At 42.2% G+C, this 24,520-nt stretch overlaps 1 protein-coding gene across 2 annotated transcripts in view; it reads right to left on the bottom strand.

The window, feature by feature from the left end:
* Positions 1 to 4,175: 4,175 nt before the first annotated feature.
* Positions 4,176 to 24,520, bottom strand: part of enox2 (ecto-NOX disulfide-thiol exchanger 2) — a 79,836-nt gene continuing 59,491 nt past the window's right edge. Inside the window, exons 7-14 of one of the 2 annotated variants that reach the window (XM_029441239.1) lie at positions 24,080 to 24,186; positions 19,528 to 19,642; positions 16,492 to 16,679; positions 14,142 to 14,282; positions 10,540 to 10,596; positions 9,815 to 9,920; positions 7,956 to 8,041; positions 4,176 to 4,991 (exon numbers count right to left, since the gene is read on the bottom strand). In XM_029441239.1, coding sequence (XP_029297099.1) covers positions 4,860 to 4,991; positions 7,956 to 8,041; positions 9,815 to 9,920; positions 10,540 to 10,596; positions 14,142 to 14,282; positions 16,492 to 16,679; positions 19,528 to 19,642; positions 24,080 to 24,186 — 932 coding nt within the window. In that variant the 3' untranslated portion in view covers positions 4,176 to 4,859. The remainder of the gene's footprint in view (positions 4,992 to 7,955; positions 8,042 to 9,814; positions 9,921 to 10,539; positions 10,597 to 14,141; positions 14,283 to 16,491; positions 16,680 to 19,527; positions 19,643 to 24,079; positions 24,187 to 24,520) is intronic. The other variant, XM_029441238.1, reaches the window with a different exon arrangement.

Here is a 24,520-nt window from a genome sequence, read left to right as displayed (position 1 = left end):
TTGATATTTTCCCTTATGTCAACGATCTGAGTACCACTGGTAATGTAGAATAACATGTGGACTTTATTCATTTTGTAAGCGTGAATGTTCTGTGTCCCTTAGGGCTCAGGCACACAGTGCTCATGTAAACCACTAACCTCCTACTGCGGCAGTCATCCCTGCAGGCCTTCAGGTGTTTGCAGTTCAAAAAGAACATAATGAAAAGCCTACAATAACTAAACTGCAAACACCACAGGTGGATGCTTTGCCAGCTTCTTGCTGCCGAACATAATAAATACTGAAAATCAGTGTCTAAGGACTAAGGCCCAAGACCCCCTTAGTAAAAGAGAGGCAGAGCAGGGACTACTTCATATGTAAAGAAACTGGGCCTTCAATAACGTGCAGAATGGCCTCAGGTGCCATGTATAAAACATACAACACTAAGCTATTAAACTACTAATGTGTAGCTAATTAGTTCACAGTTCATGAGCAACAGACTCAATTAATCAATGGTGTGTAAATTGGTCGTGTCCAAAATGGGAATCCTAGATGTGAGAAAACTGTCGAAAGCTTTCGGGAGACTCGCTGCCCGACGATCTATCCTAACCTTTACCCTTCAAGGTCAGTGCCTGACCTTGACCTATCTTGCGAGAGTTTCGCAAATCAAGGGTTACAATCTAGATACGACCTTGTAAATTCAAATTTGAATAAACTAAATCAAACTCAACAGTAACTCAAAGGATCCTCTAGGGGTCACAGACCACCTGTTGAAGACCCATGTGCATCGAAAACATGTTGGACAAGAACAAGAACTGATGCCGACCAAACCACGTATCATACCTGAAACTTTTTCTCAAACGAGATTCCACTGTGCAGATAATTGCTGTCGGTGCAAAGCAATTCTTCTGGAGAAGGTCACTCGATTCATAACAGCATGAAGAGTGGCCATCGCTCATTAGGAGAGATCTTTACTATCCCATCTAACCTGGCATGAGCTGCACACTGCTGGCATTTCAGATCAAACGCACTTGATCAGGCCCACTGGTTTCACCATCTAATGGGCCAAAAATATCACTGCTGGAACCTAACGGCAGGAGGATCGTTGGCCAAGACCTTTTCTTAGAGTGAACAGAATTAAACAGAACAGATTTTTAAGAAGAATCCCATGAATACATTTCCCAAAGTACAGAGAGAGACTTCCCCTCTAATGGTTCCCCCTCTTTACCCTTCCTTTCACCTGTAGGGTCTGAATACTTGATGTGGCAGAGCTTACTGGGTGCAAATACCATGGGCGATCACTGCTGTGCTTTGCATAACATACCTATGTACAGTATAGGAGGGAGATAGAAACATTGAATTAAAGAGTGTCATACTCCCCTGAAACCCACAGCTTAACATTCTGTGCCCAGACACCCCAGAGAGCAGAGTAAAGCAATTATTCCAACACTTGCCATTCATTCAGGCTGAAAGTGCATGCAATTCTCTGAGCATACCAAACAAAAAAAACATTGTATGAAACATGATTTGCAACCTGCCAAACTAATAATCCTCAAAGAAATAGAAATCTCTTTAGTTCTGGTTTTAATATTCCATAGTTTTTGGTTCCTAAGATGTCCTTCCAAGTGCCTGCAGGCAAATGTTTCTGGAGCTGTACTGCAGCACTGGCACCCTGGAGTAGATTTTAAGAGCTTTTATGCATACATAAATTAATGAGGGCCGTGGAGCTTTTGGTGAGATAGAAACCCGCAATGAACATGTCCTCCCCCCCAGCGCCGTGGCCATACTACCGCTGTCAATGCAAATCACCCCCCGGTGTTGGCCCCACTGGCTGACTGAACGTAGTGGAAGGTGTAGCTGCTGTTGTGCTCAATAGGAGGAGCTGTTGACTCACCACATCACGCCAATGAGCTTTTGGAGCTTCATCTAGTTGAGACCTAGATATTTGGTGATTTATCTGGTGACAGCCCAAACAGCAGTGCGCTGCTCTGTGAGAGTCTTCAACTGCAAACCTGTTGGTCCGTGACCAATGTGGACAAGCTTAGAAGTGACGCCCCTCTGTTGCTCTAATCCACTTTCTGAAAGCGATTGTTTATCTTATTATGGACCACACGCGCTGCACACAGAGCTAGCATCCTTTCACCTGCTTCGCTCGAGGGAGGCCATAATCATAATTAGGTAGATGAGGATGCCTTCAGGAAGCAACATGAGAGGAAAAGGTAATTACGGGTATCTTGAGCATCATGATATCATCCCAAAAGAACCTGGTTACCTCCTCATGTTTAATTATATCTATCTTAAACTGATGGATTTTACAAACTAATTCTAAAAAACAATTCCCCGGAAATTACACTTATGCCCTTACATTTAAAATTCAACCTCAGTATGTGCTAAAGCTTAACATCAGCAGATCTTCAAACATCTTTCCCGGTGACTTCACAAGGTGGGAGTCGTCCTGCGGCGTCTTCACTGCCGGTAAGGGAAATCACCCCCTTAGATAGCTTTCGCTTGTATTCACCTTGAATTGAATTAATGAGGAGGCTCCTCACTGTTTCCCAGCGATGAGAAGACAAGAGTGAACGGAGAGCGGCGTTCACCAGGGACTGCTGCTGGATTTAATTAGTCCGTGTTTACCTCCTTGTGTGATGCCCGAGAACCTGATGCACAATCACAAGCGTATTTGGGCGAGCACACTCGCTCACACACAAACAGCTGTAAAAGAGATAAATTGCGTGAGTGCCTGCAGTCAATCAGTGCGTAGGAATGGGAACTCAGTTGGGAGGAAATGCTAGACAGAAAGCTGCTTCTGAAAGAAAAGAATGCACCATATTAGAGTGTTGTTTATGGCGGGGAGAGCAAGAGAGAAACTAATGAGTGGGAGAGGAGAAGCTGGTGTGAGGTGTGCTTTGGGGATGTTCTGCTGAGATCTTACAGTGTGGAGAGGAAGTGTAGTGATGCACGACTCCGCGCAAGCAGCATCTCTGACGATCCCAAGTGCAAGCAGGCAGGTAGAAGCTGAAAAGCATGGATTTGGAGTTTCTCATCTTTCAGTAACATCATAAAAAACAACTTGAAAATGTGAAAAGAGAGAGAGAGAGAGAGAGAGAGAGAGAGAGAGAGAGAGAGAGAGAGAGAGAGAGAGAGAGAGAGAGAGAGAGAGAGAGGCAGCCGTGATCTTTGCTCTTACACATTGCTATGAAAATACTCCATTACAGCACCAGCATTCATTCTTTTCCTAATCATGCTCGACAGAAGCCTCCAAACAAAGTGGGTGGGAGGTTACATACTATATTTAACATACAAAAACCTTCCCCTCCCAGGACAGATAGTTTACTTTCCAACCATAAAACCCTCTTTCTGTTCAAACCAATGATGTTAATAATAGATACATGCATATGAAAGGAAAGCCTTGTAGGAGCTTGTAGGCAAAACATACTCATTCCCCATTATTAATTCAGGTACAAGGGGGTAGTACACTGACAAGTGCATGAACACTTATTTTTTCCCCCAAATGCAATGACTGTAGGAGATGAAGGAGGACGATGAGTGCAATCAAAAACCTTTTGTTTTTCAGAGCGACGAGGGAAGAGAGCGAGTGGACTCGCTATTAGGAAAGCTTGACTGGGCTTTTGGGGAGGAACTTCCAATCCTGGCGGCTCGAGCTCTCTATCTGGTAAAGATGGAAAAGAAAAGTCTCTCTGAAGACTGTTGTATAACCACTTAACATATGGATCCAGGCAAGTAGCACACATGCACGTACCTTGATAGCAACAGCACACAACAACTGCCTCACCAATTAAACATCATTAACATGATCCCCGAAGGTGCGTTTCACAGTAAAGTAGGATGCTGCTGTGCGATGCCTTCAGAGAGGCTGCGAGCTTAATTTGCTTTTGAAAGACCTGAATGCCCTTATGTAGGGTTCTAAAAGCAGCCTCGAATGTAGCTTCTGGAGGAACAAAACAAACAAAAAAGGTAGACATCATAAAAAATAATGCCCTTCAAGCAAGAATGAGCACAAACCTAAATGTGGACCACTTGTCTTTGTGCAGGTGCATTTGTGTATCTCTCTCAGGATTTATAGTGAAGGTTGGCAGGCTTAAAGATGTTTGTACAACTGCACTAGCAACCATACATGACGAGCAGCCTCTCCGAGCATCTGACGCACATATATATAAAATCACTCAATACTCTTTATATACTCAAACGTCTTTTTTATAATCAAAAATATCATCCAAGCATTTACAGTGTATTACAACAAATGATTCTATGCAACTGCTAACAGCCTTTACAGAAAATGAAGAAATATATCCATTTTTTAATCTATTTTACAAACCAGGAAACAGCAAAAAGAGACGAGATGGAGGCCAAAGGGCTCGGAGGTGTGAAGTGTTCAGTTAGACCCTGATGAGCCTCCTTGGTTAGCCCTGTAGTCCTGGCTCACACACTGACACCATACAGAGCCAACGGCAGGCTCAGAAATCACAATTATCTGCCCATGTCGGCGATAAATACATAATAATCCAGTGATGTATGAATGGCTGTCTTCTGTGACTCCAAGAGAGTCGTTATGTCTAAAAATATTCTTGCAGACAAGAGTTCAAGCTCATGAAGACTTTGCCGCTGTGGTTTGATGCATCATTCCTGTAACTATGGAAATGCTGCGGGGTTTTTTTTTTGTTTTTTTTTACGTCTCTGCCACTTACAGAGTCCCTGAAATGCTTATGTTCCCTCCAGATCTGAGATGTGTGCTCAGTCTTCTGAGTCCTTGTACAGTCAGGTACAGTCTTTGATATTTGCGGGCTTTAAACTTTGTCTTTTCGCATTTCGACAGTGTCCCCCATGTTGTCTCTTCCACCTCCCAGAAGCGTTAGCGACAGAGTTTATGTGCTCTTGATGCCCTGGAAGCCGCAGAAGTTCCAGCGTTTCTCCAGACTCGCCCCGACACCGGTCAGCTCCTGTTTGAAGGTGCAAGGCAGCCGAGAAAGAAGAGCCTCCACCTCACTGGTGTTAATCTGCAGAAACACACACATCAGACCAGCGTTGGACAAAATCCACATGCATTAAAAGAGACTTGCACATACTCATACACCCAAAGACATCTCCATGTTGTCATTATATTTGAGAGAAAATACTGACACTGCTGTCGTCTACAGAGTGTCACCAGTGACTTGCTTCTTGCTGGCTGCTTATGTAGTGTTTCATTTAATTTTCATCATCCTTGAAGCTTGTTTTTTTTTTTTTTTGACAGAATAGACCATAATATTTTAATGGACTTTCATCATTAGTGATGTTAATCTTTTAAACTCCAGCTACTGCACATTTCCTGTGACTATGAGCAATAATAAAGTAAGTATGTTGACTGGCTGTCGGTTACAAAGGCTCCGCACAAAGTAGCAGCATAAAAACTTTAACACAATTAACTTCTGCAAACGGCTCCGGTTTTATTATATACCTCTGTGAAAACATTCAAATAAAAAGAAATGTCTGTGTTAGGATGAGGCATACCATTTAAAATGATCTTTTCTTGCCAAGTCACAAGATGTGATTTTGGTTTGCAACCTTGAAGTGCAGGGCAATTCTTTTTTAAAACAAATAGAGAAATGTATTTAACTAGACAATGTTGGATCCCTTTCATCATCATAAAGCCTAATGTTATAGTATATGTGGTAACATTCAATGTGTGTGTGGCATCAGTGTGCCTGAAGCCTTGCACCTATGCTCCTGCTTATTTTTATTTTTTACAGAAAGTAGTTTATTAAAGCAGTTTTGCAGTTGCAAAGACCAGCCCTTTCTGTAACCAGCCCCTCGCCAAGTCAACCGATGGGTTAACGTCGGACATTGCTCATACATCCACGCCTCATTCTTTAACACACTCTGACACCTCTTCTCTACTCACACCTCCACTGCAATCAGAGAATCACGTTGCGAGTAAATTTATAGCGCGAGTGTGACGGCAGAGCAGCCACCTGACTAAGCGTAATCTGGCTCACACCACGCGGGTGGGCCGAGGATCATCAGTCAACTGAAATATTGAGATGACTGCCAACATCCACTGTACGAGCCGCTGTCGACGACCCACACACTGTATCGCATTAATAACTTAGTTGTTGGAGCCCTGTGCTGATGTCAGGATGCATTAAGGTCCATCATGGAGATAGGACCAGTGTGACATCACAGACAATGGAACTGCGTGTGGAGCCGGTAGATAAGCACAAAGGATCGGGCTTGTTGTTGGAGAGTCTAGTCAGTGATATTGACAAAACTCTGTGGGCTGCTTGATATGTGTAGCAGAGAGTCGATGTGAGAACAACAGATGCACAGGCATTGGCAAACTCGTACGCACACAGACAGACAAGCGTGGGCATACTCACATACACACACACACACACACACGTACCGACACATGAACACACAGACACACTAGAGGATAAACCCAAAAGGCATGAGAGAAGACCGTCACACTCTATTCTTTGCATGTGTGAGAATGAGTCAGGGCGATGATGAACATATTCAAAGAGTTGCAACAGAGAACAGTAATTTCTTGGGGCAAACTTGAAGGAAGTCGAGACAAAGTTTTTGACAAATTAATTTATCAAAAACAATGAGTAAGTTGAAGTAGCTTGAAATCTGAGGGTTGTGTGACGCGACCTCTGTTTGGCCGGTGACTGCGACAAACGTCTGCCATTTGTATTGAAGGTCTCCTTGTCGGGGCGGAGAGCAGAAATGGCCATTAATCTTAGTTTTTACCTTTTGGAGGTGACATTGAAAGTTGGCCTTTTGAAAGCCTTGTGTAAGTGGCAATGAAGAGCCACAATACATCTTAAATGCCTCCTTAGAAAGATGGGGATAAGATAGCTGTGCTTCGCCAGACAGAGAGGAAACTAAGGATGGTGTTTGGCTTCAAGTGTCAGAATGAAGGATCTAGTTTTAATATGTTCCGGCATCAAGGGAAATCACAACTAGCCAGATATGGCGAGACGTAGGGATGGTAAAGTGAGAGAAACTCTCCCTAAAGTTGAACTTTCTCCAAAAGTTTCTGAAGTGTTTGACTATAAACACATATTGAGAGACGTCTAATTGTTTCGGATGCTGTGTTTTTGTACGACTGACAATATTTGTCGGATGTCTTTTTCAAATTCAAATCCAGTATCAAATCCACTTATCGCAGAAGAACACCTTCTTCTTGGCTGAGAAGGCAGAAGAAATGCAGTGTTTAGGAGCAGCCTAATGCCTGTTAAATTCATAGCTGTAGCCTACCGTACTTTAAAAAGCTACTGACTCTGACTGAGTTTTGAAATGATGCGTCTTTTCACTCACAAACAATCTGTGGCTGAATACAGACACGGGCTGCGCAGAGCATTTTAAGCAGAGAACAGCCACACTTTTCATTTCAGCCGTTACAGAAATAACGCTTCAGCTCATCTAATCTGCCACAGGTGATGTCTGTCACTTTAACCGGCAACAGTCAGATACAAAGGCTACTACTTTTGTGTTTTCAAGTGCTCATTGCTAATACGAAGGTTTGATCATTAAGCATGGGAGCTTAAGCGAAGCTGGGCAACACATCCCTAGTCAGGCCTCTCTTGCAAAAAAAAAAAAAGATCCTAATCTCAATGAGACTAACACAAATCTATCCTACCCTGATTGTTTAAAGGGTTTCTTTGAATAGAATAACAATACTGCTTTCCAAAAATGTCAAATTATTTATTTTAAGTGCATCGGCCTCACCATAAAAACGTCTCCTCCAAATTCCTATGGAGTGGGCTGTAAAAGCATTAGGGAGCACTGCTCGCACTGAAGGTGTCGTCACTACACGAAAACTAAAACTCACTGCACTGTAGTGTGTTTCCACTACGCAGCAGGACCCTGGCTCTCAACAAGCCCATATGTCAGCCCTGTAGGGGGGACTGACGCACTGTCTGTATGGGTATATCTACTAATCTGCTCCACAGTTTTGATTCATGCGTGTCGCTTACCTTGGTGTCCAAACGCTGCAGGTAGGAGCAGATGTACTCGATGCTGGCTCCAAACGGGTGGACGTGCAGGAACGTCGAAATGATCCCTGAGGTAGAACAAACAAAGTCAGATGTTAAAAGCAGAGACATGGCACATCCCTCCAGTTTCTGTCACCTGTAGCTCCCGCTATTCTCTGACTGAGCCCAACACGAGCTTCGAGTGGCTTCTCCCAGAGTCCCAGTACTGTTAAGAGCCTCTTGTATATTGTAGCTCCAGATTAGAGGGAGTGTTTAATGACAGCTTTGATGCCTTTGTCTCTCATCACAGCTGTACTCTCCCACCGGCTCAAACTAACCATCTGCTATCAGCTCGCAGACAGGAGACAGGTAATCCTCCACCTCTTCTTTCTAACCACCTTTAGAGCATCGAGGGGAGCATTCTAACTGGCTCAACACTGCAGCAACAATAGCTCAATCACTTAAGACTTTTAAGAGGAAATTACAATTTCAAGGTTTCCTTTATGCCACCTGCAGGAGGTCAGCCGAAACTTGAAAACAAACAATGTGCTAGACTGGAGCCGCTGATGATGAATAAGAGACTGACTGGGAGTCTAATGGTCCATTTAGATACAATACAAAGTAGAATTTCATGATGATTTATTTGCATGTTCTCCAACTAATAATACAGACTTTTATTCTGGCAATCTGCGCACATGGAGTGTGCGAGTGTCAGAGTTGAGGATTCATCATCAAATAATCATTCGAGCAATTTTGAAAGTCAGAAACTTCAAATGCGTTCTTTGTGTTACACCACATTCCCTCCTTCGAGTCTTACAACTCGACTGTCCATTTGAGTTTTTACAGCTTTCACACCTACCGACCGTTTTCAACAATGCCCTGGCCGTGGCTATCTGCTGGAGCGCCTTTGGGCAAAACTGAGCTGTAAGCCCCTTCTGACTCCCTTTCTGTGAATGTTCTATTATGTTAGCCCCTTCAAAATACACATCAAATACAATGAACGAAACCACCCAATAACGTTTGTAAAGTATAAAGTACGTTTGTTGTACAAATAAATTGCGTTGAAAGGAGCCAGTTGAGGTGGTTCATCTAGTAAGGATGTCACCTGGGCGCCTCCCTAGGGAGGTGTTCCAGGCACGTCCAGCTGGGAGGAGACCCCGGGGAAGACCCAGGACTCGGTGGAGAGATTATATCTCCTCACAGTCCTGGGAACACCTCGGGATCCCCCAGTCGGAGCTGGAGGATTTGGCCCGGAGAAGGGAAGATTGGGGTTCCTTACTGGAGCTGCTGCCCCCGCGACCCGACCCCGGATAAGCGGTAGACGATGGATGGATGGAGTTGATTGCAATTATGCAGGTTTTGAATCCTTACGCTCAAACTCTTTGTTCACTTTTAACACGACTACTTTTGCCACTTTATGTGTGCAGGTGCAACGCAGCAACAATACAGGAGCTGAATTTTGGTTTATCTGCGTTCCCTCAGTGATGCAGCGCTTATACCAGAAGATAATTGGAGCAACATCAAAATCTGATTATCTGCTCTGGGACCAGAGGAGCAGTGTGGCCATTTGCCGCGAGTATAAACACTTTCGCAGAGCTCACATGCTCCGGACGATCGGAAGTACAATGTAGTCCGTGCATTTTCAGTTTCATACTTCTGCGGCGAATATTCCCAAACAAATAATCAAATGACTACAAACCAAGTGACGCACAGAAGACCTGGGGGACACCTCCCTGTATCCCTAGAAATGCATAATAACCATACACACGTGTGTGCTTGTAGTTTCTACTACCACTGATCACTTCATATCTAAAATTATAGCAAATACAAAATTAGCAATGCAAGAGTTCGTGTCAGCGTACCAACTAGCAGAGCTTCCCTCTCGGAGTGTACAGGACTTGGTGGACTCTTCTCTGTAGGACCTTCCTTCTCCTGACTGCAGGACACCACTGTTGATACTGTGGCTTCCTGCAAACACAAAAAACAGGGTTACCTTAAATAAATGTGCTACCAGCCTGCTGTTTTTTTACCAGCAGCTATATTTCCGATCACACACACAGAAACCAAACAGAGACGAGTGGAAGAAGAAGAAGAAGAAGAAGAAGAAGAAGAAGAAGAAGAAGAAGAAGAAGAAGAAGAAGAAGAAGAAGAAGAAGAAGAAGAAGAAGAAGAAGAAGAAATAAAAGAGAGAGAGACTTGGAAGGGATATGATCAAGCTGTTTGTCTCAGATCTCTGACAGGTGGTGTTTTTGTCTGTTTGTTGTCCTACATAGTACTATGTGTACTATTTCCACTTATGGTGTGGAACGCCTGGTCGCTCTTTTCTGTTTGTTTTTCTCGAGTGTGTGGGTGTGTAGCCAAACGTACATGTGCGAGTCATTTTGACTTTATGACTCCTTTATTTCCTAGACCAGTTGTGTCAGGGTGATTTATTCAATGCAGTAGCAGTGAACTGGATTGGCCTGTAATGATCTGTCATGTCACTAGAAGAGGTTAGAGAGGATGTCAGAGGAGGACAAAGGGAGAGTGAAGACACAAAACAATATCAGGAGAGGAGTGGAGAGTGCTAAACCCTTTTTCCACTTACACTGGTTTGATTAGCGCTCTCCTCGCTGCCTCTGTCATCTGGCTGTGACTTCTCCAGCTGCGACACATTAGAAACATATGAGGAAAAGCCACAGAGACACAAGCTTAGTGCTAATGCAGACAGACGGGGGGGGGGGGGGGGGGGACGACGACACAGCATGGTGTGCAAAAACAGACAAGTACGGCCATTGTTTATTTTTAGAATAATGTCCAGAAATGTCCCGATTTTGAACACACAAGGAAAGCAGGATCACTGAGCTCCATGTGGATACAATTATCTACTGAAATGTGTAACAATGAAAGACATTGTCCTGATTTCCTGGGAATACATTAGTGCAGAGATAATTACCCAATTGTTCTATTAGACCGGTGCGTCTTAACCTTTTCCTTTCAAAGTGCAGCCATCGCTCTTTAGTAACCCGTCACTGTACGCAGTCAATCGACAGGAGGTCTTTTTCTTGTGCCATCGTACATTTATTAAGAACGACAGAAGCTGGATTTAACCATTTATTAAACACCACTTTAACCATTTCACTGTTTTCCTCACTTGTGAGTCACGTCAAAGGGAAACAGAGCCGTGCACATTTGCTGTCGGACAGCTGGACGTTAATTCTGACAATTAACATATTACAAAATCTAAATATCTATTTGATAAAATCAGCATAGCTAGCTTTCACATACCACCGGATGACACAATCGACTTTTAGAGCCTGAATAAAAAAACGAGGGCTTTGAAGAACATGAACATTTACTGAAAACATGCTCTCGTGTTGCATTATGGGAAGTGTAGGCTTGAGCATTTTTTTTTGGAGCTCGACTCATACTGGGGACTAAATATCCGGATATCTCTCAGCCTCTGCCGCCTTTGATTTCGACCGTTTTTTCTTGTAACGCGTCTCTCGAGAGTTCCTCAATAGAAATATGCTAACGACTAAACCCTTTAAGTGCTCCTTTAAATCACAAAGATAATAAACATATCAATCAAATAACGAAAATAATCATTAGTGGCAGCAGTAACACATATAGGAGAAAGAAAATGATGAAGGTGTTTGTTGTGATCACAACAGTAATAAGGTTAATGGTCTCAATGACCTGCACCAGTAATGTGTGGTGACAGCTTGGTGACAGCTGGGACTGTGATGGAGCCACAGAAGGAGAAGTGATAGCATGAAGAGATCTCTTCAACGTGACAAATAACCCCGCAACGACTGCTAATCTTCAGACAAGCCTTCACCCAAAAATTGATTTCTCTTTCTCCTTTTAATGAGACTGCCTCTCATGATTCATGTTTGCCCACATGCAGGAGTTTAATTAGCATATTTCCCCCGGGCTCACTTTTGTAATCAAACTCATCACCATTAACGCGCTATTGACAACAATGTCACTCAGAGGCAGAGACGGGTTTTTTTTTTGTTGAGCAAATTACTAATTCACCTCTGCGTTCTATGAAACCTGCAGTCGGCTCGAACATCTCAAACATCGCACAGACAACACGCGGAGCAGCTTCCCACATGGATTGAGATCTTCTCGCTCGTATTATTATCCAATTTAATAGGCGATTGAACTTGAGGCTCATTTTAATGACAGCCTTTCCTCTCATTATACCGAGCCAGAAGGAACATTAATCAAACATTAGCACTCCGATACTGGGAATATGGGACAACACCTGAAACATTAGTAAACATGACATGTCTAACGGAGAAAAATGACCATTAAAAGTTGAAATTGTTATTGTATTTAGCGGCGTGCTCTTGCAGCAAAGCAGCTCGCCTCTAATCAATTCTAGATGGGAAACATGCCTCGATGTAAGCAACACATTAACTTTAATAAGAAATGTGATGTTGGGATGGATGAGTAATGCAGCAGGAGTGGCTCTAACTGAAGATATGGCCTTGTGGTTTACGTCTGTGAAATGTCTTCTGCAGGTTATAGCTCCCTCTGTGGTGATCACACCATTACAGTACTGTGTGTACATACTGATATCAATGCGATATCTTAGTTACTGCCTCTTGGCCAGTGCTGATGTAGCCCAAAGGACATAATGTTCAGGAATGAGAGTACGTGATCGGGTTTGCTGCTGGTGGTCGATGGCTGCAGAGAACTATGGAAACAATATGACTGTGGTCAGCCATGCTCAATATGTCTCCAGTTAGGACATGAATGGGTTTCTTCTGGTTCTTTGTATGTGGTTGCAGTGAGAAGAGAGGAGTGGAAAAGTTAACAAAAAGGAAAACAACATCTCGTCTGCTGGAGAAGCTCACGTTTGAAGGAAAATGAATTTGAGTCTGCTTCCAATAACGGAGGGTTTCTGTAATAATAGTGTTTGTTTGTTTTTGGCATTTAAAGATGATGTGAGACTAATACATTATGTTCTGTTGCTGTATCTATTTAACATGCTTTGAATGATTTGCTTTTGTTACAGGGAATTCTATTATTAAAGCAGGCCGTTGCACCAGCAAGTGACCGGTAAGTAAAAACACAGCTTAAACAACTTGTGCCCCTCCACCGAGCAGGTGTAAGTCACTACTTATTAACTTCAACTTTACTTGTCCCTGAAGGGCCACTTCTTTTAAGGGATTTCTGCACTTACAGTGGACGCTCATTAAGATCGGATCTCGTACTGGCCAGTATGAACAGGAGGAATCAAAAAACAGTTTCTCTCTTCATCTGGACACCTCCATATTTAATATTAATATATTTGCACCTTCCTGACATAAGATCACTTTACATTCATGATGACGCTGATATGCACCAACGTGAACGCTCAGTGTTGAGCTGTACAGTGGGTGTTACCTGGAACAGATGGGGACACCAGTGAAATGGGAATTGCTGTAGTTTTCGTCCAGCGGACTAATACATTATTAAGTGTTTCAGCACTAAATATATCGTGTAGCCAACATGCAGTGATTCATAAGCTTTGAGTGAATATGTTTTTGATGGTTTCTCACAATAATGCAAAACAAACTTTGAAGGAAACTAAAAACCGTATACTTCACACAAATGATGATTGTTGGTTGAAAAGGTTTTCTATGAGATGCATTATTGTAGCATAACAAACGCTTAATGAGTCGCTTAAAACTCGAACGCTGCATTACTAACATTTATGAAGGAAATTAGAAATTAAAGAGGGGATTATACTGTGTGTTAAAGAAGAATGAATTTCGCTCCCTAGGAGGAAAATGGGAACACTAGAACACTGATTGAAGTTAGAAATTGTCTCACTGCGGTCGGTGCTTTCCCGCAGTGTTGAAATCATAAAGATGCGCCCAAAATAGCCATTTAACCATATCCAACCATATCTGATGAGCTTTGAAATAAGTTTGAAACTAGTTCAAATTGTCGAGTCATTTTTCTCCACCCAAAACTATATCAACTATCACAATCTGTCCTTTTGTTTACTGATGATTTATTTCTCCAATATCTTTCACGCTTTGAAACTCATCTCGAGATAATTTCTTTCTTATTAAAGTGCAAATTAGATAGTGTTCTGCTTTGAAGCAAAGAGTGACCCAGAACTGAACTTTCATTTCAAAACATAACAAGGAAACATGGTAGCTTCTTCCCCTTTCTTCCTTTAGAAAACCCAGATGAGGTCAAACTAACCTGCGTGATGTTGGTGTTGTGCAGGTTCTGGAGTCCTTCCTTCAGGTTCAGGACTTGGTTGCTCAGCTGCTGTTTGTCCTCCAAACTCTTCTCCAGCTCTGACTCCCTCTCTTTTAATTCTTCCCTCATTTTTAACAGTTGCTGCAACAACAAGAAAAGGGAGAACAAGTCAGGCATTAATGCTACTGTGAACTAACTAACCGTGACAATATTAACCTCGCACGGCTCTGAAAGCGGAGGAACAATCAGCCCCTTGTTTTATTCATATTTAGCATATAATCCCTACATCGGTAATTAGAACTTCAGTACAAGAAAGCAATTAGACACCGACGTGAATTACATCTTCAATAAACATTTTCTAAAGAGAAAAACAATGAATGTGTTATATTCCATCCTTTTTCTGTTCCAATGCGTCCAAAAGAGAAGTCATTTGCTTGTAAAAACACTTGTTTTCCCCTCATACGATTTGTTATTTTGAACATTTATTTGAGTTTTATCTTTGCTTTCGGTGACACAGGAACTGGTGTTTGAGAAAGCTTTGACAGCCAAGTTGTCTGCTGAACACAGATGGAAAGATTCACCTCCTGCTGTTTTTCATTTCAACAAAACGAGAGTTAGTGAGACGCAGGGGGGGTCTTTACAGACGGGAACTTTGTATTGCTAAAGCTACACATTAAGCGCCTTTGTGTTCATGCACTGTAATTCACAAACGTGGAAACAAGTTGCCAGAACATGCAGTTATTGTGTCTGCGTCATACAACATATCAAATGTCAGTGTCTTGCAATTCATTTAATCCATTGACCTACTCACTTCAGAAATGTTCTTTACATGAATCAATCATCATTTCCATTACCTGTGACAGCAGACACTTGACAAATGCCAGAATGAGTCAATTTAGTAGTTCTTTATTAATTAAAAAGTGAGATTTAGTAGTTTCTGACATTAAAAGGGTAGTTCTTTGGAAAGTGGAAAGGTTGGTGATCCTGTAAGTTTTAGTAATCAAGAAAACAATGTCGCCAAAATCACTTGATCTTAGTCAACAGACGGGGTTTAGACGTAACATCGTAGAGCGTGTTGGATTTTCCAGCCCTCCATCTGCTCACGAAGATCATGTGACATTACTGAAAGCTCCAGAACAGCTAATACTTGGACTTTGTGGTGAGATTGTTTTCTCAGCTGCTGTTTCGCAGGTCAAGAATCTTAGATTAAGTAGATTAAAGACAAACTGTGTGTGCAGTCCCTTCACAAGCGCGCCTCCTGTCATGTGTTTGCACGTATGTATGCAGACCATCACTTTTAAACCTGCTCTTCCACTTTTAATTCAGATGTACTGTACCATATTTTGTCAATACTCTTATTATATTTCCTTTTTTTGTATATTTATGTTTCTTGTACACATTTCTTGATTTTACAATAGTTTTATATTTGCTCTTATTAACATTTTTTATTTCTCTTACTGTGTTTATGTATGCACCGTTATACACCAAAGTAAATTCTGTTGGCAATAAACCAAATTATGATCAACACACACACACACACACACACACACACACACACACACACACACACACACACACACACACACACACACTATCAGTGTTTGTTTTAAGTTTAATACATTGAAATGTGCATTTTGAACTCTTTCATTAAACTGTTTTCTTTCATGATTTTATGGTTTTATGATATATATATATATTTTTTTTAATCATACTTGCTTCCTGATAATAATTAATTAATTGTTTGTATTGTCATATGACAACATTTTCAAAAATATATTTAAAAAATATATATTTTTTCAAAAATGTCTCGATACTTTGTCTTGCTAAATGTTGACGTTGTACAAAGGTTACGCCCCCGACAAAACCTGATACAGTTGTATCTTATGAAATATTAAACAGTGTCAATAAACCAATCCTAAAACACTTATACCAACCCCCTGAGATGCGTTTCATTTGAGAATTGTATACTGAAGACGTAGCTCACATTCAGAAGCAAATTTACTGTATATCCAAGGACCATTATCAAAATCCAATACTTTTTATAATCTTTCCTTGAATAAATGGTCTGAAATTGATTTAATAGCCTTGGGTTTGTTCCAAGAAGTATCTGTGTGCTGTTCAAATCATAGCTCACAACTCTCCAATCCCAAGTGAAACTCAATTTAACCAGAGTAAACCTGAATATATTACTTCTGACAGCACTCACTTTAAATAGTGCAGGGTCGGGAATAAATGACAGTCTGAGCGACCTTGTTCTTAAAAACAACCAGGAACCCAACCGTAAGGAAAAAAAGATCTTATTGTTGGACAGATGATTGGAAAAAGTGTGTTTGTGTGTAGGTGTATGTACCTTCTGCATGCCTTGCAGAGCCTGCTGCAGGAAGCTGAGCTGCTGAGAGTGTGTGTTGTCCTCCTCGCTGATGATCGGTTGGTTCTTGCCTTGTTCCTGTTTGAGCAGCTCCACCTCGTTCCTGTAGGCGTCCAACTGGCAACGCAGAGAGTCGTTCTCCTCCTTTAAGGCTTCTGCTTGGGAAACACCTACAGAGTCATACATAAAGTATAGAGAACAGTATGGAGTATGGTGTTCTTTATGTATAACACTGACTATGTGTACCAGCACATGATATTCTGTTGTTTGTCCTCATCTGGAAAAAGGCAATATTCATATTTAGCCGTTTACATGGCTAATGAAAATGAATATTCCGGTTTCCATGCAGCCGCACGTACACCGACTAACAGAAAACGCCCCAATGACGCATGTGAGTCAAAATAACATTAAAGTTTTCCAGCCGCCGTGTGAACACAGCCTCCCTCTTTCATTTCTTCAACCAACTTCTTGAAAAGGTCATTGTTGTGATATTTGTGCATATTGAAGAACCTTTTGATATGTCCTTTTCCTTTTGGGAATACATCTCTACCCTACACCAGCCGTGCAAACTTTGATTTGTGTACAACGCACCGAGCTGGCCGCAAAACTCAATTTAGATGCATATCTGAATGTGCTGTAAACATGTCCAAAGAAAACTCCTAAAACCCGAACAATATGGACATATCCCACATGTCATAATCAGAAAATGCTACATTCAGGCATTAGTCAATGTCAGTTGTTGGGGTCTGGGTGTCACAGTGCCCTTGTATATCTGTTACACAGTGACATTTGCAATCTTGATCGGATCGCTTATTCTTTATTTGAGTGAGAGCAGGCACAGAGGCATTGAGTAAGATTGCGGTCTGGTGAGCATCTTAAAATTCCAAGCACAATGGCGAACGACCAATTGGCCCCGCAAACTGGCAACCGTTTGTTGCATTATAGTAGCACAACTGTCAGGACTGAGGTCTGAGAGCAGGACAGTAACAAGCACGTGTGTGTGTGTGTGTGTGTGTGTGTGAGTGTGTGTGTGTGTGTGTGTGGTTGAGAGAGATAGAGGAAGAAGCTCCCAATGTTTCTGTAAGATATTAACAACTTACTCGGACAGCTGCTTTTTCGCTTTTTGACCCGGCTGCCCGAACCCGCGATATATTCTAGTAAGCTGACCCAAACACGCCCCTATCACTAGAGGCTATGGTTTAAAGAACATTTGGAAAAGGGAATACAGAATGGGAAAACATTTCTGGAGCCAGCTGCTCTCTCCACTTCACAACTCTATTAAGAGCGGTCTGGCAACATAAGCAAACAACCCCACAGCTGCCATCAGATTTCAATTCAGATGTTACTAAATCCTGAAAGGTGCCCAAGGTACCATGTGGTCAAGCTATCTGTAAAATTGTTATTTTGCTATTCACTCATTGTCACACAGACTTCTGAAAGTGGTGATAATCCCAGAGTGTTCTGTCCAATAGCTCTCTACTGGACATTTGACTTGACCTATTGAGCAAAGAGAGGAGACTGTGGGAGTTATTATTATATTAGACCTGCTCAAGTCCAGAGATGTCCAGTATTATCAGCTCTGCTCTCCTCCTGTGGGCCGTAGGGAGAAGCTCTTTGGGAAAGTGAAATACAATGACTGGACTGAGGAGATAAGCCCCATCCTCTGTGTGTGTGTGTGTGTGTGTGTGTGCGTGCATGCATGAAAGCGTGTCTGGTTAGGTTTTGTGTGGGTGTCGATGAGTGCTGCCTTCAGTCTATCATGGAGGACCATTGGCAGTGTTAATGAACTCTTGCTGGGTGAGTGTGTGCATGTGTCCACGCTGTGTTCGTGTGTACTTTTCTCCCAGCAAAATGAGGGTTTGAGGTGAGAAGAGTATTGATCTGAGAGCCTCATCAACTTGGTGTGAGAGGATGTCAGACACTTGGGCAATTCTCTTTCGGTTATATAACAGGCGGCGCTATCGACCCGCAGATATCCATGGGCGTGCGTGTCCAAACACACACAGCTGCAGGCATACAGTCACGCACACAAGCCGCTCTTTTTTTTGCTTTTTATTCTGTGCATGAGTCAGGCGCAGAGCATCGATTCCCTCTTTAAGAGGCTGCAGTCGAAACACAGGTGTTTTCAGCAGGCACAGTTGACGTGTAAACATGCCCATTTTCTTAAAGGTTAGTAAGTAAAGAGGGTGTAACAGTCAGCCTGTTAACACAACTACCAAGAAGTGTCACATTAACAACAGTCACCTCCACAAATCCTGCACCATCGAGCAAAACGACAGGTCTTTGACAGCAATGCTAATTGCTGATAGCTAAATAGCAAGGTTGCAAGAGAGAAGGGGCTGTGCTGCAGATTGCATTTACATACATTTGCATGCTGATTAGAGAAGCTGTCATATTAGCAAATGGCAGAGATCAGAATGATTAAAAAGGCAAGAAGAAGGAGTATGTGAAGAGTGCACAACAGCACGCAGAGAGGCACGAAACACAAGACAGAGAAATTACTTTACATGCGGCGGTGACCATTACAGCATGTTGCCCTGGCGACTATTCCGAGACTTATGGGTTATTGTAACGGGGGTTGAGAGATTAGGAGCGCCGTTAGTTTTTGTTGCTTCAGCAAACACAAAGAGGCTCCTTTGAGGGGAAACCAGAGGATTATGGCACTTCAGTGGTACCGCGATCTAAAATGAGATGGCAGCTGGCAGGTGTGGACAGAATCACATGTGGAGTTGTGTGCCTTCACCAGGGTGGACTGGGGTGGATGTCATTTAGTAGTCATGCTCAACATAAACTCAGTAAAGCGTGCGTGGCGTCAGCATTTTGAATCTGTTTTTTTATTCATGCGGAGTTTGTGAGATTGTTGTCAGATGCTCGGGGAACGATCACCGCCATTTCAGTCAAACACAGCTGTCTCCGTTAGTTATTTAAAGCGCTCTATGTTCACCCTCTAAAGATCTGGATCAGTGTATGGCCTGTCATGTTGACAGTGTTGAATTGACTATACGTGCATTTGCATACCTGAGTCCTCAGAGTCCTTGCTGTTAGGGGAATCCTCCATGTCATCGTCCGACATCTCCATCTCCTCCTCTCGTCTGATACCCATCAGCTGCTCGTTGTGCATGTTTCTAATCTCCTGCAATACACAATCGATAGAGGGGCGGGTCAGAACTGCAACATGTTATGGGTGATGCACGTTTTAGGAGGTGCTAGTAGGAGTAGGATCATCAGTGAGGCACCTCTTTGGTTTCATTGTTAATGTTAAGCAGTAGCTGTAAGGAGTGCTTGTAACAGATCAGTACAGAACAAAGGACTGTAGATGAATAAAGAGGAAAAGGATGGTCTCAGAGCTGGGGCTAAATTCTTCCTCTGGCACAGCGATAAGGCAGATGGTTGCACAAAAATAGCCAGACCCCAACAGTTTTGTACTTTGCTGTTCTTGTAACTTGGAGAAAACATTCACATTCATGCAGCTAAAAAGACATGATAAGTGTGTGACACTGGCAACCGCAGCGCCTGTCAAAAAGCAGCATCGCGTCAGAAGACACTGATTTAGGACGACAAAGCATGAAATGTGCCTTCGTGCACATACTGTTCATAATGCCTACTGTTGGTGTTTTACACCCACATCTGGAAACCCACAGGAAGAACTGTAAAAAAAAAAAAAAACAATCTTCTCCTTTTCAGTTCACCCCTACAGGCAGAATCACTAATGACTACATCCATCTGCAGATCAGTAACCACAAGCAGGTTTCAAAATACTTTAAAGATTAAGGTTAAACCACAGAATTGGATTGGCTGTAAATTAGACCAAACCCTCAAGGTCTGTGTCAAGCGAAAAAGCAAAACAAACAAAACAAAAACTCCTTTGCGAGGCTTCACACGGAGTAGACAGCCCCGCGCTCAGAACAAAACCATGAACATATGGTTGGTGAGAATATGCTGGTTTTTAAATACCATTCAGCTTTCATTCTCTGTTGTCAGCAGATGTTTGAGCTACGGTAGTACACAGCGTGGCCATTAAAATTCAAGAGGTCTTATGATAATGGAGCAGGAGAATAGAAAAGCACAGCTAACTATGCTTTCAAGAGAATTTTAATGAGATGCTCCTGCAATTTTTAAGTTAATGGAAAAAAGAAACATCTCTCTACTCACCTTTAGTAGCCGTGATTTATTTTACAAACAAGGATATCTGGACATCAAGTCAGTAAGTTAGTAATACTCACTTTACAATTCAAACAAGTTGGTATTGAAACAAACATGGACACACAACACCAGTGGATAGACGCGAGTGCTCCACCAATGCAACTCAACAATACTCCCAAAAAAGCAAAGAAGCTGCCTAAGAGTAAACACACTTACAAACCATTTGTCAGCTGACATTATCAGCCTGAGTCCATGGCAGAGGTCAGACACAGACACACAAGCATCTGGTGTGTATGGAGCACACTGTACACACACACACATTCACTACATACAAACAAGCACGCACACAGCACATAAAAACACTGATAGAGGGAGGCAGCTGTTGCAGGATCCTGCCTTGGAGCCGCAGCGACTCGACGCCGCTGCTCGTTCCTTCGTATTTCACCTCCAGGCCTGAGGTTCATACTGAATATACAATATGACTGAGAGTGAAACTGGCTGCCTATTTGATGATAAACTACCCCTGAGAAACTGCACTTACTTACCTATGCTCTTTACACTGGCCAGTGGCTGCCAGTCATATACACTGCAGCCTCTAAGGCAGCAGCCTGCATGATCAATGTGAAAATAAACCTGCACAAAGCCATATTTCTGAATTTGGAATCAAATCACCCCATGTAATGTAAACTAATTACAAGTTGTGCTGACAGTTACTGAGAATTAGCACGCACCTCTGCAGCTCTATGCAGCTTTTTGACACTTTTAGCCCATTCTTTTGGTTCTCTGACCTTCACACAGAATGTATGGTTGGGTCTCACAGCTCTTATTACTCCCACATATAAAACCAAAGGCAGCGGTTTCCAGCTCTGACAAGCTGAGTGTGCTCTACCAGCCCAGCAATAAATAACAGAGAGCTGAAGTAAACAAGTCGCTGGTGGAGAAATCCCAGCATCTAGCAAGCCAAGACTCCTAAATAGTTTTCTCAGAAGTAGCTGGTAGCCAAACCAGACCAAAAAAGGCGAGTAAATAATGAACTTCTTCTTCATCAAAAGGCCAGAAACACGACTCCGACGGCAACTTTTCACCGTCAGGTGAGCCATAACAACTTGATAAGCCTGGGGTGTATCAAGCCTGTGTTTTCTACGGGTTATGACTTCCTAGTGGTAGCAAACCTGTAGAAACAACACAGTAACAGATCACACAATCATCATGTTTACTGAAGGTTTAAACTTGACTTTTGGCCACTTGGAGGCAGTGGAAACGAGCTGTAAATACAACACTAACATGTCCTAAAAGGTTGGTATGGCGATGTTTGCAAATAGTTGCACATCCAGCAGATACAGAATAACATTAGAATTTATGTGGAGTCATGTTTCTAGCACCTGAGGAGTGTAAGTCCGATATTCCCTCTCTTTCAGCTTCCTCTTGACATCCGAGGGAAATATTTGTCTCTATAGCTGCTAAATCTCCACTATGTTCACCAGCTAGTCACAGACTTTGATTATGATCGCAGGAATGTACATTAGATTACATTTTAATTTCTTTAACAAAGGTTCCTACAGCTTAACGCAACTGAAATTCAGAATGAAATTGAAGAAATAAACAATTACTTACGGTTGGGGACAATTTTGACCAAATATTTAGTGTGACATAAACCATTTCCACATGCCAATGCTAGCTAGCACACAGTTCATCTGCAAAAACACAACCAAAATATGAGAGTTGTTGGATCCACTGTTCTGCCCTCTGTGACGTTAATATGAGAGGCATTCGGCAAATTATATAAAAAAAAAAGAAGATTAAATTGCAATGTCAAAACAAACGATTCATGCAATCCTACTTCCAATATCTTAGCATTTTTAAGACATTTTAATACCAATTAAATTAATGAATTAATTCTCCACTGTGTATAAACTTACTTAAAGCCCAACAGACAGCTGCAGACATACAGACTCAACTCAGACCAATGCTCAACCAAGAGCTGTGTCCAAATGACTTCATCTGTCATCTACACACACACACACACACACACACACACACACACACACACACACACACACACACACACACACACACACACACACACACTATCTATTTTCACTGCTAACATAAAGTGCAAAAGTAGCCGGAAGCGGAAAAAACTACAAAGAATGTTTTTTACCAGGATGTCATTTAAAGTATTTTTTTTCATAACAATATTTCCTGAATGAAGACATGTTATGCAGTGGAGTGTCCACCCACAGTGGTCTCTTTCACTTGCATCTATGCTCCACTCCCTGGTGTATGCAGTGTGTATACAGCAACTCTATAAAGGAAGGAAGAAGAAAGACTGGAAAGATCTCTGGAGGCCTGATGAAAAAAACTCTGGTATTATCATAATGGTTTCAATACGTCCTGCTACAGTATGTATATATATATATGAGAGACCCTCAAGGTCTGACCAGAATGGACAAGACTACAAAAGTGGTCTTTACTGACGTCACACAATCAGGCACGTACTCCAGCATTTGCATATAAATACGCATCATCCAGCTTCCTACTTACACACGTCAAGTGTGTGTTGAGAGACCTTCACAAAACGCTATTATAACCAAACAGTTGCTGTTACAGATGGGTAAAGTTTTAACATTATTCATTCTTTATATGATTCTGCAGCAAATCTGAACATTAAAAATCAAACAAATTTTGCTTGGCAACACCTACCTTTTAAAGAGAAGTTTTTGTACAAGATGATTGCTGCTTCACCTTAAATCTGTTTTAATACTGAGGTTCAAAGAAACTTACCAATCAGATATGCTCATATATTGTCCATTAGACCCAGGACTGCACCACACTCCAGACCCTCCATTACATACAACCCATCATGATGCTAATTACTGTAATGCTCCATTTGGCAAGAGGAAAAAAGAAAAGCTGGGCAGGTTCTAGATGACAAAAATGCTGTTAGATTTGAAAATGAATAATACGCTTTTACGTCTCACGAAGTTCCTCTTTAATTATCCACTTGTTGGTGTAGGGGGAGAAGGCTTATACAGATTTACCTGTGTCCTGGACACCCTTAGAGATGGAAAACTCACCCAGCAGCTTGAATCCAATTCACGGGGAAGGGCAGTGGTGGAGGGAGGGGCTGAGGTTTGGACCTGGGTGTGTCTGCATCTCACACTGGCTGTCGGATCAGGTACCTGTTCTGATCCTGGCTTCATTCAAAGTACTTACTGTAACAAGGAGTCTGCTCTTTTGACTTCCCCCATAACCTTTCCTTCTCTTCTTTGAGTCTAAGTATGTAGCCCTAATGTAAGCGTCTTACTAATCGATTAAAAAAACTTTACAATGAGTAAAGATGGAGACGGCCATTGAACACAATGGGATAAAAGTCTAATTTTCAGTAAATGAGGTGAACATCAGGATGAAATCAAAGTGTACTAACCTCTGCTTGTTTGCGCCACATGTCGAGGTTCTTGCGCTGCGCTTTGGTGAAATGGTCCCATGCCTTTTGTTTGGACGCGGCTTGGAATACAGACACAATCTGTTCAACTGTGGCGGGACGCAGGGAAGGACCAGAGACCATCCAGAGACACAGAGAGAAAGAAAGACAGAGGGCAGGTGGGAAGGAGCAGAGGAGTGAGAAAGTGGAGTCAACTAGGGATGTAAATAACTCTCTGTGTGTGTGTGTCTGTGTCTGTTTGTTTACATATGTGTGTGTGTGCGAGCGTGTGATCTACTTACCAGCTGATGCCAGTGCATCATCTCGTGGATGGTTGGTCAAATTGTTCTCACACGCAAAACTTAAAACAACTTAAATAAATCATCCATTTTTCCAACATACTTCAATTATATAAGATATTCTCCTTCATGTAGAGCAGGGGGA

This window comes from Cottoperca gobio, chromosome 10 (genome assembly GCF_900634415.1).
Source record: "Cottoperca gobio chromosome 10, fCotGob3.1, whole genome shotgun sequence".
NCBI classification, from domain to species: Eukaryota; Metazoa; Chordata; class Actinopteri; order Perciformes; family Bovichtidae; genus Cottoperca; species Cottoperca gobio.
Note: the sequence above shows the minus strand (reverse complement) of the source record. Positions and strands in the feature narration are given on the sequence as shown.